The sequence below is a fragment of the Balaenoptera acutorostrata genome, chromosome 1 (assembly GCF_949987535.1).
Source record: "Balaenoptera acutorostrata chromosome 1, mBalAcu1.1, whole genome shotgun sequence".
Lineage (NCBI taxonomy): Eukaryota > Metazoa > Chordata > Mammalia > Artiodactyla > Balaenopteridae > Balaenoptera > Balaenoptera acutorostrata.
In genome coordinates, this window is record NC_080064.1 from 16,110,485 (window position 1) to 16,129,082 (window position 18,598).

The window sequence follows — 18,598 nt, forward strand, 5'->3', positions numbered from 1 at the left end:
CAGCTTCGGTGGGATGGGGGCGCGGGGCCTGCCTGGACTAGGGGCAAGAGAGCAGAGCACGGAGGGCCAGTGAAAACAGACAAATGTCTCCAGTTCTGCTGAAAGTGGGGAGAGAGAAATATGCCAATGACCAGAGGGAGAACTAGGGCTGAGAGGGCAACGGCTAACAGTAAGTGCCTGTGGTGGAAACACCTGGAGCTTTGAGTCAGACACACCTGGTTTCAAGACCCAACTATAAAGTTAAAGCATCCGGTAGCATCTGTTGAGCCTTACGTGTCAGGCTCCGTGCTAAGCCCACACGTGAATCATCTCGTGCAATCCTCTCAACCACCCCACAGCAATAACAAGGCAGGTGCTGTCATTATCTCCACTTTACAGATGAGAACGTTGAGGCTCAGGGGGGCTAAGTTGCTTCCCCGAGGAGCCAGGATGTGAACTGGTGATTACTGCCCTGATCTCAGCTCTCTGCCTGCCCTGCATCCGTCATTTCAGCTTGCTGGGCTCCATGCTCCAAATCCAGGAAGAGGAGGTGCTAAGAGCGCTTACCCCACAAGGCTGCCGTGATAACCAGGGAAGTCTGCAGGCATCTCAGCTGCTGGGTCAGGGGAGCCGCCAGCAGAGCCGCCCCAACCCCCTCCTGGTACCTCTCGCCATTCCTCCATCTAGCTTCCCCTCACTGATCGGGGGGCTAAGCAGGGTCAGGGGTGGGGCAGGAGGGAAAGAGGAGGAAGGCAGATTGCCCAAGTGGAACCGCTCACAGTGGTGTTCAAGGGCCTCTGCACTCCAGGCCTGGCCAACCCCTACATAGCCATCTCCCACCACCCGACCGCCAGGCAGTCGGCAGACCTACCTGTGGGTCCCCAAACAGACCTTAGAGCTTTGTGCATCTCTGCACAGACTGACCACTCTCATCCTGTCTAACAGGAGACTTATCCCCCAAGACTCTGTTCAATCACCCCTTCTCCTCTGTGAAGCCTTCCCTGCCTGACCACACCCTACCCCCAGGTAGCCTTGGCCACACACTCCCTTCTGCCCTGCAGTGCCCTGTACAGCTCTCTGCGCCAGATGCACACGATGCTCTGCTGGAGTGTCTTTCTCCCCGAGGAAACCAGGTATACCCATGAGGCAGAGCCTGGATCTCATTCATCTCTGTGTCCCCATGCCCAGCACAGGTCCACACACAGAGCAGGTATGAATGGATGGGGGCAGGGTGAGAGGAAAGATAGATAAAAGGATGGATGACAGGACAGAGTGAATGAGTAGGTGGACATGTGGACAGTAGGATGGATGGGGTGGGTGGATGGATAAACAATGGAGTGGGTGGGAGGGTGGGTGGGTTGGATGGATGGATGGATGGGTGTATTAAAGGGATGGATGGGTGGGTAGATGGATAAATAATGGAGTGGGTGGGAGGACAGGTGGGTTGAATGGATGGGTGGATGGATGGGTAGATGGATGGATGCATGGGTAGGTGGATGGATGGGTGGATGGGTGGATGGATGGATGCATGGGTGGATGGATGGATGCCTGGGTGGATGGATGCCTGGGTGGATGGATGGATGGATGCCTGGGTGGATGGATGGATGCCTGGGTGGATGGATGGATGCCTGGGTGGATGGATGGATGCATGGGTGGATGGATGGATGCTTGGGTGGATGGATGGATGCCTGGGTGGATGGATGGATGCATGGGTGGATAAGTAGATCAATGGGTGTGTAGAATGGATGGATAGAGAGGAAGGTGGGTGGGGAGGTGGATGAACGGACAGATGGACTCAGGCTCTTTAGTGCTCCCTTCCCCCAAGGGATTCTCAGATAAAGAAAACTCTGGAGTCCCTTGGTTGCAAGGACCCTGCAGGCCCATGCTCCAGGTATAGATTTCTACCTTCCAGATGACAGCCAAACACCGGGGTGTGAGAGCAGTCATCACAAGCTGCCTAACTGGGAGTGGGGGTGTGACGTTGGGGGAGGGCGAGTCACCTAGCTGCTAAGCAGCACAGCATCACGACGCTGCCATGGAGACAGCAGGCAGACAGGAGGGCGGACGGATGTGCAGCCTAGAGGCAGGGAACGGGGGACAGAGCCTCCAGCTGATGGGACAGGCCAGGCAGACGGGCCTCATGCTGGGTCATGGGCAAGCAGAAACCATCTGGGCCGTCACCAACCAGGGCTCTCCCCGGCTGTTCAAAAACCTATGCTCACGTGAAGTTGCGAGGAGGTGGGACATTGCTTCCATGCCCCTCAGATGGGAAACCGGAGGCGGGAAGACAAAGGGAGAGGGCCTTTTTCGTCCCGGGCCCTCCCTTCCACTCCCTCCCCCTGCCGCCCACCTGACAGGTTGCTGGGGCTCATCTGCTGAGCCAGAATCGCCTTGAGCTTCTTGATCTCCTCCTGGTACTCGCGCAGGAGGGCATCCTTGGGGTCCTCGTTGATGCGAGGCTTGTTCTTGATGTTCTTGGCTCGGTTGGCGTAGCGCAGCGTGCTGAGGGTCTCGTCGTAGTTGTTGTCAGCGGGCGACAGGCAGGCCACCATCAGCGTCTTGGTGTTGCCGCCCAGCGAGTCCTGCAGCAGCCGCGTCAGTTTCGAGTCCCGGTAGGGGATGTGTTTGCAGCGCCCGTCCACCAGGGCCGAGATGACGTTGCCCAGCGCCGACAGCGACAGGTTGATCTTGGTGGCCTCCTTGAGCCGCTCCCCCGTGGCACCCGTCTTGGACTGCCGCTCGCTGCCTGCCAGGTCCACCAGGTTCAGCTTGCCTGCCCGGAGGTGGTCCTTGCCCCGCTCATCTGCAGACAGACCAGGCAGAGGGGTGAGGGCCCTGGGGCGAGCCCCCACGGTAAGGAGGCCCTGGGAGCTCCCCACCCACCGAGGGTCTCATTGCAGCCGCACAGGAGCCCCATGGAGGGGGTGCTAGGATTGTGCCGTTACAGATGAGAAAAGTGAAGCTCAGAAAGGGCATTTAACATGCCTAGGGTCACACAGCTTCCAAGAGCAGAAGCCAGGGCCAACTGACTCCAGGGAGCAGGGGCTGGGAGGTACAGACTGTTCTCTGAGTGCTGCAGGATTTCTTACGGTTATTGAGACAGCTCTTACAGATTTCTTGTGAGGCAACGGCGGGGCAAGGCGGGGTTGGGGTGGGGAGTGGGCGGCAGTGAGGGGATGTGATTGGGTCACTAGGGAGCTGAATCCTTCAATGCAAAAAACATCGGCTTTGGAGAGCCTTGGACCCAGTTCCCATCCAAGTCTTGCCTCCTACTTGCTGTGTGACCTTGGCAAAGCCACGCACCTCTCTGACCCTCAGTTCTCACATCAACAAAATGAAACTAACGATAGCTCCCCACCAGCGCTGGTTGGTGGAAGGAGTAAACGGACAGCACACTTGTACGGAGTCCACACAGGGCCCAGCACACAGCAGGGATTCGTTTGCCCTGAGAACGAGCCCAGTTCTGCAGCGACCGCGGCTGTGCTGGCAGGGCAGACCCGGGTGTTGGGGGTGATGGGAGCCGGCCACTGGCTGGGAGCAGGGGACCGGAGCACAGGTTTTGAAGGCAGAGACCTGAGGGATCCGATCTTGATTCTACCCCTCGGCAGCTGTGGAACTCAGGGAAATTAACTCTGAGCCTCAGCCTTCTCTTAGTAACATGGGAATCTAAGACCCACCCTGAGGGCTGTTGTGAGGCTTACACAGAGAGCACGGGCGCGAGGAGCTCGGGGTCGTGCCTGGCACACAGCAAGTGCTCCTTAAATGACAGCTTGCGGCTCTTGATACTATTAATAATTCTTACTGTCACCAGAGGACACGGTAAACGGTTCCAAATGAAATAGGGGGGAGGGGCAGGGGCTTCCTCCTTAGTTTCCTGCTGGTTGAAAGCAGAATTGGCCTGGTTTTGCCCGTGAGCACAGCTACCTGAAGTAAAAAGGTCTGGCTGGCACCCAGTGGAAGCTTGGACATGCAGGGGGCTTGATTCTTTGGGCTATTTTTTTCTTAAGGAGCAGCAGGAAGGAGGGACTTGGAAATGCCCTTTTGGAAAGCTCTTTGCAGGATGTACCAGGAGCCTTCAACAGGTCTGTACCCTTGCCCCAGGAGGCCTGCTCCAGGGAATCTAATCTGAGAAGATGACTCTAAAAGCAGAAAAGGGGACTTCCCTGGTGGCAGAGTGGTTAAGAATCCGCCTGCCAATGCAGGGGACACAGGTTCAATCCCTGGTCCAGGAAGATCCCACATGCCGCGGAGCAACTAAGCCCGTGCGCCACAACTACTAAGCCTGTGCTCTAGAGCTTGCAAGCTACAACTACTGAGCCCGTGAGCCACAACAACTGAAGCCCGTGAGCCACAACAACTGAAGCCCGTACGCCTAGAGCCCATGCTCCGCAACAAGAGGAGCCACCGCAATGAGAAGCCTGCGCACCACAATGAAGAGTAGTCCCCGCTCGCGGCAACTAGAGAAAGCCCGTGTGCGGGAAGGAAGACCCAACGCAGTCAAAAATAAATAAATAAATAAATGTTTAACAATAAATAAAGAAAAGCAGAAAAGGCTTTGTGCACAAAGATGTTCATCATGGTATTATCTACAACACTGAGAAACCGGAAACAGCATTAAGAGCTCGTAGAGGGCTGGGTAGAGGAGGGTGGTGACTGATGCACGGTCCTTCAGCCACCTCCCATGGTCAGGAAGACATGGCAGGAACGATGTGGGAACATTCTAAGGGATGGCATGGGAAATGAAACATGGGGAAGAAACTTTATATAAAGCAGAAGATTTCAAGTGTGTTTAAAATTTGCATAGGGAAAAAAAGGACCAAAAGAACATATGCTTAAATGTTAACAGTTGGTTGTGTTTATGAGTAATTTCTCCTACCTTTCTCTAACTCCTAAATATCTTTATTGAACTTATTTTATAATGGAAATAAAAAACATCTTTAAAAATTTTTAAAAGCCTGTTTGCAGGCAGCCTGCCTCATCCTTCAAACCCATCTGCAGAGACCAAGAGGCACCCCACAGGGCCACTCTCTCCTCCTCCCTCCTGATCTGTCCTCTCAGGCCCTAGTCCCTGCCCCCACCTACAGCATCATCATATGAGGATGTGATCACACCACCCGCCCTCCCCATATCATCACCCCTGGGGGAGACTCTGACCCAGCCAGCACCAGGGGGTTGGCCTGGAGCCAGGTCACCACACAGGTGGGCAGTGTGCTGCTGGGGGTTCCATCGACCCAGGCCTTGACCTTGGGCTGGGATCTCTCCACAATTATGTTCCTAGTTGGGCTGAGGCTGCTTCCTGCTCCACTGCTCTCCGGAGTTCTGTTTGTGATGAACCACAAACTTGGAGGCAGCTGCAGTGTTAGTGGGAAAAACCCAGATGCCAGAGAAACCTGGGTTCAAATCCCAGCTCTACCACTTAGCAGTTAAGAGGTACCTTGAAGCACTTAAGTAAGACCTTGAACAAGCAGGTCACTTGACCTCTCAGAGCCTCCGTTTCCTCATCTGTTAATGGGAATTATAATGCCTGCATTTAGGACTGTTGTGGGCTTTAAATAGAATGAGGTGTGTAAAGGACTCAGCACAGCGTCTATAGGTGGCCTGAAATAAACGAGTTCCTTTCTTTCTTCTTCTCTTTCTCAGTAACTCTTCCAGAAATAAAGGAAGAGTGAGATGGCTTTGGAGTAGAGAATGTTAAAGAAAGAGGAGAATCCAAAAGTTCTGGGTGGCACACACTCTGGGGACAGACCCCTGGGATAGAGGCCCAGCTCCAAGACTTTCTAGTTGTGCGACCGCGATTTCCTCATCTGTAAAATGGGGATGATATGAGTATCCACCTCATGGGGTTGTTGGAAGGAGCAAATGAGTTAATGCAAATACACTGCATGGCACGTAGTAAGTGCTCAATGGTAGCTACCAGTTTTATTACTGTTGTTGTTGATGATGCTGTTTATCCTGGAAACACGGGTCCTGGCACAGGGACAGTCCTCTTGTGTTTCCTCCAGGCGACCCCAGCATCTCTTCCCAGTTGGGGCCCTCGAGGCTCCGAGTGGTGAAGGGTCTGGGCTACTAGGAGCAGGCACCCGGCTTGGTGGTCCGGCCCCCTCCGCCCCCGCCCGGCCCCACATACCCACCGCGTAGATCTCGATGCTGATGGTGAAGATGGAGTGGGAGCGGGAGGAGTCCTTGTTCATCAGCGTGTAGCCAACCGAGCGGTTCTTCCAGCCCGTCTCCATGACGCGCTCGCACTGGGCCACACTGTGCACCGTGTGCATGGAGAGCCCCTTCACGTACGCCCCCTTCTCCAGGTGCTCCTTCAGCTGCGGGCAAGAGGCACGGGTCAGGGCTCCCCGGGGAACCTGAGGGAAGGGCCCAGCTCCCACCACCTCTGCCCTCCTGCAGGGCGGGTTGGCACCTCGAACTCCCTGTCACAGGCTGGGGGTTTGTCCTAGGTAGAACAAGCCTCAAACCCACCCCCGCCTCTTCCTTGTTGTGGGACCTTGGGTCAGTGACATCATCTCTCTGAGCCTCCATTTCCACATCTGTAAAATGGGTACAAGATACCTATCCCTTAGGGAGGTGGTGAGGATTCTGTAAACTAAGGCTCGTACAACGCACGGCATGATGCCTGGCACATGGTAACTGCTCCATAAATGGCAGCCGCGGTCTCACTGTTGTAGTTAGTGCCGTGGTTGTGAAGGTGGTTTCTGGTCTGGGGCTTCAGCTCCCAGGGGCCAACCCTGTCTGTAGTCATTCACCCAAGGGCTCTGAGTGCTTCTCCCCTGACCTGCCAACATGGCTTCTGCTCGCCTCCCTGCCGCGGCTCCACGGCAACAAGAACGTTCCCAGACCCTTGGATCATGGTGGGTGAAGGGCCATTTGCTGCCCAGAACTCCCACTGGCCCCCAGCCCTCAGCACGATGGCAGCAAGTAAATCAGTTTATCTGACTGCTGCCTGCTTGTTCTCCAGGCAGCTGAGCTGTGAAAAGCAACATGAGAGGAAATAAAACCACTCTGGGAAGAGCAGAATGAATTAGGACAGAAGTCATCCGTTCGCTGGTCTGAGCCAGAGCAGGCTCAGAGGCTTTGCCCCAGGCAGCTTCAGGGTCCCAGGTGGGGCTGGGTCCCTGCTGCAGAGCAGGGCGGGGGGCGGGGAGGGGCAAGCACAGGCTTGCCCTATCTCCCCAAGTCTGGAGAAAGAGCCGGACCCAGACCGAAGGACTGGGTTTCATGGAACAGATAAGCGACGGAGGCACAGAAAGGTTAAGTGGCTTGTTGAAGGTCACACAGCTATTAATGGCAGGGCAGCACTGGGGTCACCGGCAGTGGAAGACTCCAGAGGCAGGGCTTGGAGAGAGGCTGCAGCATCCTGGAGTAACTGAAGTTTGATATGACAAAGGGCTGACCTTGACCTAGAAGGTGGCTGTGAGGACGGAGCTCAAAGGACAGGAGCAGGAGACCCTGCAAACAGAGCAGGGCTTGATGGTAGCCTGGGATGCTGTGTGCCTGCTTCGGTCACTGCCACACTCTCAGAGGCTAGACGCCTGCCTGGTACATGGTAGGCGCAGGTGACAGATGGCTGCTCCTGGCCTCAGGAAGAACGCAGTTTCCTATTCAGTCAGACAGACACGGGTTAGAAACCTGGTTCTGTGACTTGCTAGTTGGGGAAGTCATTTTGCCTCTCTCTGCCTCGGTTTCCTCAGCTGTAAAATGAGGATGATAAATCCTATTTCCACAAGACTTTTGGGAGGATTGAAAAGAGAATGGACATGAAAGGAGCTCTGTGGGGGTTTTTGGAGGGGGTTCGATGAACACAGATACCAAGAGGATGAGGCCGTCCTCTCCAGCCTGAGCAACCTCACGAGCAGGAAAGGAGGGCAGGGGAGGCAACACCTAATGTAGGGGTCTCCCACCCACCCGATTTTTAGGCCCAGGAGGGCTCGCCCCCCTCACCTCCTGACCTCCTGGATCCCTCCACCCTTCCCCTGCTGTTCCGGCCTCCACCCACCTCCCGAGTGTCAGCCGCCAGCCGTGCCCCGCATTCCTTGGTAACTGTTCCTCCGGGATGCCAGGCCGAGCGCGGTCGCCATGGCAACCAGTTGGGATGCGGCCGGGTTGCGGGGAGACGCATGCAGGATGGGACCACAGCCGGCCGGGAAACGCCCCCACGGAGGTGCGGGGTCCTGCCAATGGCCCGACACCGGCTGCGGGAACCAACTGGAGAGGCCCCTGAGGGCCCCACCTCTGCCACCCAGTACTGAGCTGGGTTCTGTGATGGTGGTTCGTGGTGTTGGGGGAGGGGGTGTAATCTGCTTCCCCAAATCCCTTGCTGGCCCTCGCTGATCTAACCACTCTCATTACCAGAATTACCAGGCCCTGTGCTGTGCTGTGGAGCCTGGCCACCTGGGTGCAAAGTCCATCTCCACCCTTTACTGACTGTGCCCTTGGGCCGGTTCTTGAACAGCAGCTCCTCCTAAGGCTGCTGTGAGGGTTATAGAGAACCCAGCTGTCCCTCCTCTGAGAGAGCTCCGTGCACCCATGGGGAACGTCTCTGAGCACATCTGTCACTGGCGGCCCTCACCCCCAGGCAGCCTGGCTCACCGAGCCTGAGGCCCGCGGTCCAGCTAGGCCACGTACAGGCAGCTGCCAACCTTTGGGCCCGCAGGGCCTGGGTAACCGAACCCATCCTAGGGTCCATGGTATGGAGGAAGTGGAGGGGGGCGGGCCCTGCTGCCCCAGTTCCGGCTGGCAGGGGCCCCGATGCTGCAGGCTGGCCTTTCGGGGCTCCCCTCCCCGCTTCCCTGTCTGGGGGCTGAGCTATGACTCAGCTGCTCCAGCTCCAGGAGAGAGAAGACAGTGGAAAGACCCCAGGTGGGTGGCTGGAGGTGCCTGTGTAGAAAGGGCAGAGCACTGCTGTGTCTGTGAGGAGCTGAGGAGGAGGGGGCTGGGGGCCAGTCCTGGTCTGGATGGGGACTGGGGTGGGGGATAGTTCACACCCGTGTGGACCTGCTATAGTCTGTGGCCTGACCTCCAGGGTCTTCCCAGTAAGTCTCTGTTGAATGGATGACTCAACTCATGAATGATCCCCCCTCAGATGGAACCCCACTACTCGCTTCTCACTGCCCCCGGGGTTTCCTATACTTCCCACCCCAAAAAGTCTGGGAGGAAAGCACCTGACTACTCAGATCCCACATATTCTGGTATTAGCGCCATTGCTAGTAATTTGCTGTGTGACCTTGGCCAAGTCCCTCCCCTCCCTGGGACTCAGTTTCCTCATCTATACCATGAAAGGACTGGACTTAGAAGCTCTCTAAGGGTCTTTCTGGCTCAAAATTTTAAGGATTTTTCCACTATCTGGCCAGCACAAGCAAGTTTTTTTTTCAAAACAGCTGCTCCCTGGGGTCGGATTTGTTCAGCTGGGCCACACGATGGTTGCGGGTCAGAGAGGAACTCACAGTCCCTCCAAATGAAGCCAGGACAACTGGGGGGCCTAGGGGCAAGTGGGGGGCTCTGGATCTGAGCAGGGAAACAGCCCTGCCCCACATGGATGGGGTGGGACGGGACCCAGGTGATCCCAACGTCCTGTCCAATCTAGAGGTCAGTGAGGGTCTGGAAGACAGGGCGGCATCGGCAGCAGCCCCTTTATCTGGTTCTGCGCCCCTTCCCGTGGCTGTCAAGGCCTGTGCCCTGGGGAGACTTAGGCAGTTCGGCCACAGAAAATGTCCAACCCTGACTCTGTGGCTTTCTAACCTAGTGGCCACAGGCAAGTCACCTCCTCTTTCCCAGCCTCCTTTCCTCATCTGCAGAATGGCAATCTCCATAGCAACCTCCCAGGACTGCTGCTCATTAATGACTGACATTCCCCCAGCTCAGGCATTCTGACTCTGAAGGAGGTAAGGTCAACCTCCACCGCTGGTTGCGGGCCTCTTGCGGGGGGCGTGGAGGGGGGCATTGGTTTCTTGGTCAGATGAGAAGCCCCAGAGTCTGGGGGCAGCCACCAGCATGCTGGCCACAGATCTGGATCAGTCTCCCCTCACTGGGCTCCTCCTTGGACTTTTTTTTTTTTTTGGCCGCGCCATGCAGCATGCAGGATCTTAGTTCCCCGACCAGGGATGGAACCCATGCCCCCTGCATTGGGAGTGAGGAGTCTTAACCACTGGACCACCGGGGAAGTCCCTCCTCCTTGGACTTGACCTGGCCCATCCAGCATTCAGAGAGTCCCAGACAGGAGACATAACCTAGCCTTGCCCAAAGGTCCCAGACCTGGTCCAGCCTTGCCACCACCTGGCTGTCCAGTCCTGGCAGGTCACTTGACCTCGCTGGGCTCTCCAAAGGGTCAGCCACGTTCTGTCCATCTTGATAGAGCCCTCAAAGCATCTAATTCTGCTTCACCCAGCTGGGAAATGATGTTCTTTCATTCTGATTCTAGCCTTTCAGGAGACTGAGGACAATTTACGAGATGAGCAATGCTCAGTGACCAGTTGGGCCAGCCGTAGTTTTTTCTGTCTTGAGTCCATTTTGCAACCCCCAGGTCATATTCCTCATCCTTTCTCGGAATCCCAATGGCAAGAAAGAGCTCACACATCGAGCCCCTACTATGCGCCGACCCTCTGCTCAGCAGCTCACCCTTGTTACCCTCTTCAATCCTCACAACAACGTTCTGAGGTCATATCATCGATCTTTGGACACCTCCACACCAGACCCCTTTCAGAGGCGGACAAGGTCCCAGAATCTGAGCCCATCTGCAGCGGTAAAATGGGATGTTTGCGATGCAGGAACTTGATGTCAGACAGATCTGGGTTCAACTCCAGGTTTGGCCAGCTTCCTGCTGTTGAAGCTTGGGCAAGTTAATTACCCTCTGTAAACCTCCCTTCCCACATCGGTAAACTGAGGATAATAATATGGGTATCCCCAACTTTCTCTAAGTTCAAGCCGGAAAGAAATCCGATTTTCACTTTTACCAAAAAAGCCTTTGTCATACTAATGTCAGTCTTTCATAAAAGCAAAGTGGAAACAAGATTTTGGAAAGCAGGGGATACTCTTCCCTTTATGCCATTTCAGCTTACAAAACACTCGCTCTGCTTTCCGATAGTTGGGGAGACCTGTATCTACCTAACGAGGTGACTGGGAGTATTAAATGGGATAACGTGCCGAAAGCAGTCAGTAAACAGTAAGTGCTCAATAAATGATCACTATTACCTTTTTAGCTTGAAAGTCCCTTAGAATGTTTCAAAATAATTTTTTAGAAGTGGAACCCTTTTTTCAAATGAAATCTGTCACCAAATTCCATCTATTTCAACAGATGTAAGTGGCACTGCCCCAGAGAAGGCATCCCCTCCCCTTGCGTGGTGCAGGTAGGCCCATTAACCCCTCCCCTGCCTCACAGACTCTGAGACTACTCCAAAATTGAAGTTCAAAACTTCCCATTCTAGTCTGAACCAGCGCCTGTGTCCTCAGGACCCTTCCCCATATTTCTGAGGGAGCACCCCCAATGCCAACCTCCCCCTCTAGCTCCCCCCACCCACCCCTGTCAGGGCTGCACCCACCTCCAGCTTCTGCTTGGTGTCAGTGCCCAGCAGGTCACGGACATCTTCATTGTAGATCTCCAGGTAGGAGGCCCGGACCAGGAACTTGGTGTTCTCTGCACACTGCAGGGAGAGCAAAGATACCTGAGCACCAGCTGCCTGGACATCACAAGAGGACATCGTGGCAGGAGGTGTCCCCAGCCTCACCTGGCCCCACCTGCCTGGCAAGCTCTCCCCTCCTCTCCGGCTTCTCAGAGTAGCATCATTTTCATACTGCTATGGACTCATGCTCTCTCTACAAGCCGCATGGGAAAGGAAATGGGAGAGGCCTCCCCACTGTTCAGGTAGAGAGACCAAGGCCACAGGTAAGGCCTGGACCAAGCACTGGCCCTGGGCTGATCCCCGGCAGTTCTTCCAGTTGCCTGATGTTCCTGTGGGTCATCAAAATGAGTCCCAGGTGTAGTACAGTGGGCTCTGCAGCTGACTGGTCCCTGCTTTGCCATTTCCCAGATGCAGGAATCTCTGCACATTCACGAGTGGTCAGCAGGGCACGTCTCACCTGCAGCCTGGACACTGGGATAACTGGTCTGGGCCCAGCCCATAAGGGCTCCAAGCCTTGGCTTCCCTATCTCAAAAATGAGGATGACAGCTACCTCCTGGGCCAGGGTGGTAGTGAGATAATTATGCAAAGGGCTTTGCACAATGCTTGGTCTGTAGCAACTGCTCAATTAAAAAAGGAAGCTATGATTGTTTACAGCCATTTCTTGGGCCAGCACTCTGGGTCATCATATCCATGTGAAGTGTTATACGAAATGTTAAAATCCAAAAATGGCAGGAGGAACACACAGCATGTAGAATTTTCTCAGCTTTAAGTTCTCCCATCAGCTCTTCAGAAACCAGAGCCTGGGTCTGCTCATCCGTGCCGCGTCAAGGCCGCTCTGACCGCATCCCACAACCACTGCCCAGGTCAAGAGCGCTCTGGGACCATTCACGGTAACGCCTGGGGAGCCCAACCCTGCCCCTTCCATCCCCCAGGCCCATACCTGGACGCTCTCGAAAATGTGCTCGAAGGCCCTCGGGATGATGCCTCTTTGGCAGGGGGGGTCCGGCAGGCCCTGCATGGTGAAGGACTTCCCACTGCCTGTCTGGCCGTAGGCAAAGATGGTGCCGTTGTAGCCCTCGGTGACACCCTGCGTGGGAGGACACAGCCCAGGGCTCAGCTGGCCGAGCTCAGCCAGGCTTGGGGCCAGGCCCGGGGCTGCAGGGCTGCCTCCTGACTCACAGACTTAGGGCCCCTCCCTGGCTCTCCCACCACGATGGCACAGGGCTGGGGGAGGGCAGCGCAGAGATGAAGGCGGCACAGCTCTGTCCTCAAGGGGGTCACTGCCCGGTGGGGTAGGAGACTGTCCCTGCGTAAGGCTAAGAGCCTGGCCGCCATCCTTTACCGACTGTGCCCTTGGCCTGTCCTTATTCAGGCACGTGGAGCCTCAGCCTCCTCACCTGTAACAAAGGGTAAGGACAGCACCTCCTCTGAGGCTGTCGGGAGGGGTACACAGGAATGATTTCACGTGCTGGTACACGAAGTGCTGACACACAGAGGTAGGTGCTCCCTAAGTGTCTGCCTGGAACGTGCGGGAGACAGACATATACACATGATCCTCATATGAGGTGGAGGTGCATGTAATGATGGCGTACAGGACAGGCAAGGAGAGGGAGTGCCAAGAGGGGGAGACAGAAGGTGCAGGAAGAGCCAGGCCAAGCTCCCTGGGCAGGTGGAGGAGAAAGGCGGAGCAGAAAGGGTGGCTTGGATTTTAACAGGTGACAGGGAGAGGAAGGCATTCTAGGCTGAGGGGACAGCCTGAGCAAAGACCGGAGAGGTGAGAGGCTGAGAGCAGGTGGCACTCGGGTGAGGGGGATGGAGACGAAGCTGGGAAGAAGTAGGAGGCAAACCAGATGGCATCCCCAAGGGCATCCTTCATTCACTGATGAGATTGTTCTTTCCATAGGTACCGACTCTCTTCCCTGAGGGGAGCTGTGGCTGGTGACAGAGCCATGAACAAGGAAGACACCCTAGTCCCTGCCCTCACCCAGCTCATGAGATCACAAATTCTAGAACTTAGTATGGGGGCAGGGGAATCCTGTGTTAGAATGTGGGCCCAGAGAGCTGTGCCCAGGCCCCCAGGGCCCAGGTGGCATCTGTGCCCGTTTCCACTGCAAAGACACATCCTGTAGGGGCTTTCCTGGTGGTCCAGTGGGTAAGACTCCGCGCTCCCAATGCAGGGGGCCCAGGTTCGATCCCTGATCGGGGAACTAGATCCCACACGCATGCCGCAACTAAGAGTCCGCATGCCACAACGACGATCCCGGGTACTGCAACTAAGACCCAATGCAGCCAAAATTTTTTAATTAAAAATATTAAAAAAAAAAAAAAAAAAAAAACGAAAGACCCATGCCGTAGACCACTGTGGGGCTCGGGATCCCCAGGGACTGCTGGGGAAGGAAGACTGGAAGTCACGATCCTCAGCGCATCAGAGGGCCAGGTGCGACACACCAGGATGGGCCCCCTGAGGTGTGGGAGAGCCGTGGCAGACCAGTCACCCAACCAGGAGCCTCAGAGCCAGGGCATGCGAAGCCCCAGGGACAACACGGTGCAGTGCCTGGACCATCAACGTCACCCAGACCTGACAAGGGATTCTATATCAAAATAAATATTTTTTATGCCCTGTCCAGTAGGGCAGCCACAAGCCACACCAGAAGTGTGCCTGATGCGACTGAGGAACTGAATTTATGTTAATTTACATTTAAAAACTGAAGCAGTGTAAAATATTTTCCCATCAAACACAACTTTATTTTTTTGTGTTTCATTTCATTTGAACTATGGACACTTAAGCACCTGAATTGAGACGTGCGGTAAGTATGAAACACACACCCGATTTCAAAGACTTAGTATGAAGAAACAATGTAAAATATCTCCCTAATAGCTATTATGCCATGATAGTATCTATTATTATGTTTTATCGAAATGATAATATTTTGGATACTATTGTGTCAAATAAAATGTATTATTAAAATTAATTTCAGGGACTTCCCTGGTGGCGCAGTAGTTGAGAATCTGCCTGCCAGTGCAGGGGACACTGGTTCGAGCCCTGGTCCGGGAAGATCCCACATGCCGCGGAGCAACTAAGCCTGTGTGCCACAACTGCTGAGCCTGTGCTCTAGAGCCCACGAGCCACAACTACTGAGCCTGCGTGCCACAGCTACTGAAGCCTATGCGCCTAGAGCCCGTGCTCCACAACAAGAGAGGCCACCGCAATGAGAAGCCCGTGCACCACAAGGAAGAGCAGGCCCCGCTCGCTGCAATTGGAGAAAGCCCGCGTGCAGCAACGAAGACCCAAAGCAGCCAAAAATAAATAAATAAATAAATTTATATGCAAAAAAAAAAAATCAAATAAAACTGAAATTCAGTTCCTCAAAAGCACTAGCCTCATGTCAAGAGCTCACTTGCCACATACGGCTGGTAGTCCCGAATTGGACAGCCCAGATACAGAACATTTCCACCACTGCAGAAGGTTCTGCAGAACCACGCTGCTGTGGAGTGAAGTAGAAGACAATTTTACACGCATTAAGGCAAAACATAAGATTTCAGAAACGCTTCACCCATCAACTGATACCTCCAGACCCACCAGAGACATGCACACACGTGGAGCAGGTCCTACATGTCAGCCACTCTGTCCACCCCAGGTTCTGCCATGTTCCCCGCATTATTATTTACTAAATGATTTTCATGAAATCAAACTGTTAATTGACTCTCTTTTTAACTTAACTTGATGTCATCCTCAGCAATAATTCCCGTGAAGCTGCATTACAGGCTGGACGTGCTAAATATTTCTTCTACTTCCCATTAAAATCAACGCATAACTATTGAAATTGAAATAACAGCATCTGTGCTAAATTGCCTCATGTCCCCTTTCTGTCCTCTCCCAAATGAACAGTTCTGTGTTCCATCCAGGGGCCAAATTCTACCGCATCGATGTCTCTGGAAACCAGGCCTGTCCTTAGTCTGTCCTGGTAGAAGCCACAGTACCTGGTCCCTGGGTGGGTTGGGTGGTGGGTCATCAGAGGCGACTCTAAGGTCATGGGTGTGAAGGGGGGAGGACGGGGAGATGGCAAAGCCACTGGCTGGGAAAGAACCCACAGACCAGGTAGTGGACTGGGCGTGGAGGTGAGGAGCTCAGGGTTGGACATGCTGAGTTGGACAGCTCCCAGGAGAGTGGAAGAGGTCACCCAGTGACAGAGAAGATCAGGAACAGAGCCTGGATTTAAGGGTGGGGAAGGGAAGGAAGGGTCAGTCTGAAGTGCTGGGGGCTTGGCTTCGTGCAGTAGGAACTGAAGGGAAGGGCCTGGGCAGGAGGCCACCTGGAGGTGGTCAGAGCCCAGCAGGACAGACACACAGCCGCCCGGCCGAAGGGTGCAGCTACTCCTGGCTCCAAGTTGCTGAACTGTGCTTTGCATATGATTCACATGCCGCTCATTTAATAGAGGCAGCAGGATGGAGCACGGGGACCTGGCACTGCGCTGGGAAGCAAAACCACCCCTAACTCATTCTGTGACATTCAAGGTCTCCGTTTCCTCGCCAGGAATGATGCCCCCAGCTCTACATATGTCTGGTGAAGATCAAATGCTACATGCTGGTCTCCACCTGAAAGGCCCTTTCCTTCACCTTCTTGCCTGGCTGACTCCTCTCATCCTTCTGGTCTCAGCTTAGATCTCACCACTTCCAGGAAGTCCTCCCTGCCTTCCCATCCCCTCCAAGCCCAGGTTTGCTAGCCTTCTCTATGCTGCCAAAGTCCCCCAGGATTCTCCTCCCACTCATCACCCTGGCTTGTAGCTACTAGCTTAGCTGCTCCCCCACCTGATCATGAGCTGGCTGAGGGTGGCGCTCCCCATGCCTAGCATGGGGCCTGGTATGAGAATACTATTTGTTAGCTGAATGAATGAATGAATGAGAAGGAACCTATGTCATGTTGAGTTTGAGGCTCTGTGGGATGACTGGAGGTAGGGGTCTGACAGAATCCCCTGTAGCAGTGAACTCGGGACAGAAGTGAGAACTGGAGATCTGAGGTAGCCACTGTCTCCTTAGGTCTCCCCCTCTGGGCTGGGGCTTCCTGGGAACCCTGACAAGGGAGGCTTGCTCAGGGGAATTATTTCCAGGATGCGGAGGGGAACCCATGAGCAAGGCTGAGGCCCTGGAGAAGGCAAAGCCAAGGAGAACTCAATCTCGGAATCTTCCAGTCTCCGAGGGGCAACCCTGGACGAGGAAGCAGAGGGGCCCTGGGGACAGAGCTACGGCAGGTTGCTGGAAGCGTCAGGGTGGCTGACTCTGACTCACCGTGCAGAACGGGCTTCTAGGAGCTAAGAAGCCAAGGTGGAGCAGGCAGCTCTGGGAAGAGTGAGCTCCTGCCACAGGGTGGACATTCAAGGACTCGGGGTAGGTGGGGGGAGCTGGACCAGAGGACCTATTCTGGTCCTTCCAGCCTGGGGAGTCCAGGATGGTAGGACAGCCTGGCCATCTCCAGAGCGTGGTACCACCCTCTGGGGAGAGCTGCTCTCTTTCCCTGGGCATCTTCTACAGTCACGCCCTCACCACTGGGGGGCTCTGGGTTCCAGAACACTTCCACCCTCACAGGTGGTTTTGACTGCGGCCAAAGGAGGTGCTCTGGGGGATGTTAACTGGCCTGCCGGCCAAAACAAAGAGGTTCCATGGGCAAATACCTTTTGGAAATGCTGGGTTAAATAAGCCAAACTATTTTCTCCACTGCAAGGCTCCCCAGAGCCTCAAGTACCCTAATGTGCAGCTTCAAGTGAGGGAGGGTGTATGCCGCACTTCCCAAACTTTTCCTTTTTTCCTGAAACAACCTGTGACATCTCACTTCACTAGTGATTCGATGCACAGCTGGGGAGATGGCGGTAGCAAGGAAAGAGGCCTTGGGCCAGGAGTAGCTCCAGCCCCACCTCTGCCAGAAACTCACTGTGGGAGCTTGCCATGTTTCCTCCCTATGGGCCTCAGTCTCCCCATCTGTGAAATGTGAACCTCCCTGTCACGCAGCGCCAAGGAGCTACCTAGTGTGAGAGTGTGAAAAAAAGCAAAAGCCCTATAAGGGGCAGAAACTGTTGTGGCCTCCCTGTTCTTCAACCGCCAAGGAGGAAGGTAAGTCAGACCAAAGGTAAAGGGTTTCCAGTTCTCCAAGATCAAGGCCAGGCCAGCAGCCTTCTCTCTGCAGAAGCAGGGAACTAGTGAGGGGGCGGAGGAGAAAGGAGAGGGGGAGGGGGAGGAGGAGGAGACCTGGGGCTCTTGGGAGAAGAGGAGGAGGCTGGGGAAGTGGCTGGAGCTTTTAGAGAAGTCCTGAAGGTGTTGGGTGAGGGTGGAGGGCAAGTGGTCTTGGGGGCTAGAGTTCCTGTGGGAAGCAGGCTGGAAGGATGGGGGTGAGGACCAGCCTTGGCACCGGGGGCAGTGGAGACCCGGACAGACATTGTAGACGGGTTCCAGCTGTCTGCTGACAGGACAGAAGTCTTCAGACCAACCTGCTGCTGTCCACCTGCGCCCCTCCAGAAGGGCCTTCCCGCCCGGCTTGCGGGCAGGGCAGTCCCTCAGGACCCCTCCGAGGGGCCCCAAGTCCTGCCCAGCGGGTCCTCAGAGGCGGCCTCGCGGGCGTCCTCACCTCCACCAGCGGGTAGGCGATTTCGTTGTAGATCTGCTCGGTAAAGTGGTCCATGTAGTAGGCGCCGTCGAAAGTGAACTGCTTGGGGGGCTGGTCGACGGCGCCCGGGTTCTGGATGAAGCACTGGCCGCGCGCGGAGTCCACCGTCACCACAGGCTGGCAGTTCAGCTCCCACTCCCGCTGGTTCATGGGGCGGCAGCGCACCACCACCTTCACCGACTCCGAGGCCATGGCGCCGCGGTGGGGGTCCCCGGGGTGCGGCCCGACGTGGACGCCGCGACCAGGACACAGGACCTCGGGGCGGGGGACGCCGGGGCGCCGGGGCCGGGGGGGCGGGGCCAGCGCCCGGCGCGGGGGGCGGGGCCTCACGGCGGGGGC

At 55.4% G+C, this 18,598-nt stretch overlaps 1 protein-coding gene across 1 annotated transcript in view; it reads right to left on the reverse strand.

Moving 5' to 3' along the window:
• The window catches only part of KIF17 (kinesin family member 17), a 40,511-nt gene extending 27,820 nt beyond the window's left edge, over positions 1-12,691 (reverse strand). The window contains exons 1-4 of the mRNA XM_057554394.1: positions 12,545-12,691; positions 11,523-11,624; positions 6,107-6,296; positions 2,330-2,782 (exon numbers count right to left, since the gene is read on the reverse strand). Coding sequence (XP_057410377.1) covers positions 2,330-2,782; positions 6,107-6,296; positions 11,523-11,624; positions 12,545-12,622 — 823 coding nt within the window. The 5' untranslated portion in view covers positions 12,623-12,691. The remainder of the gene's footprint in view (positions 1-2,329; positions 2,783-6,106; positions 6,297-11,522; positions 11,625-12,544) is intronic.
• Between the last annotated feature and the right edge of the window lie 5,907 nt (positions 12,692-18,598).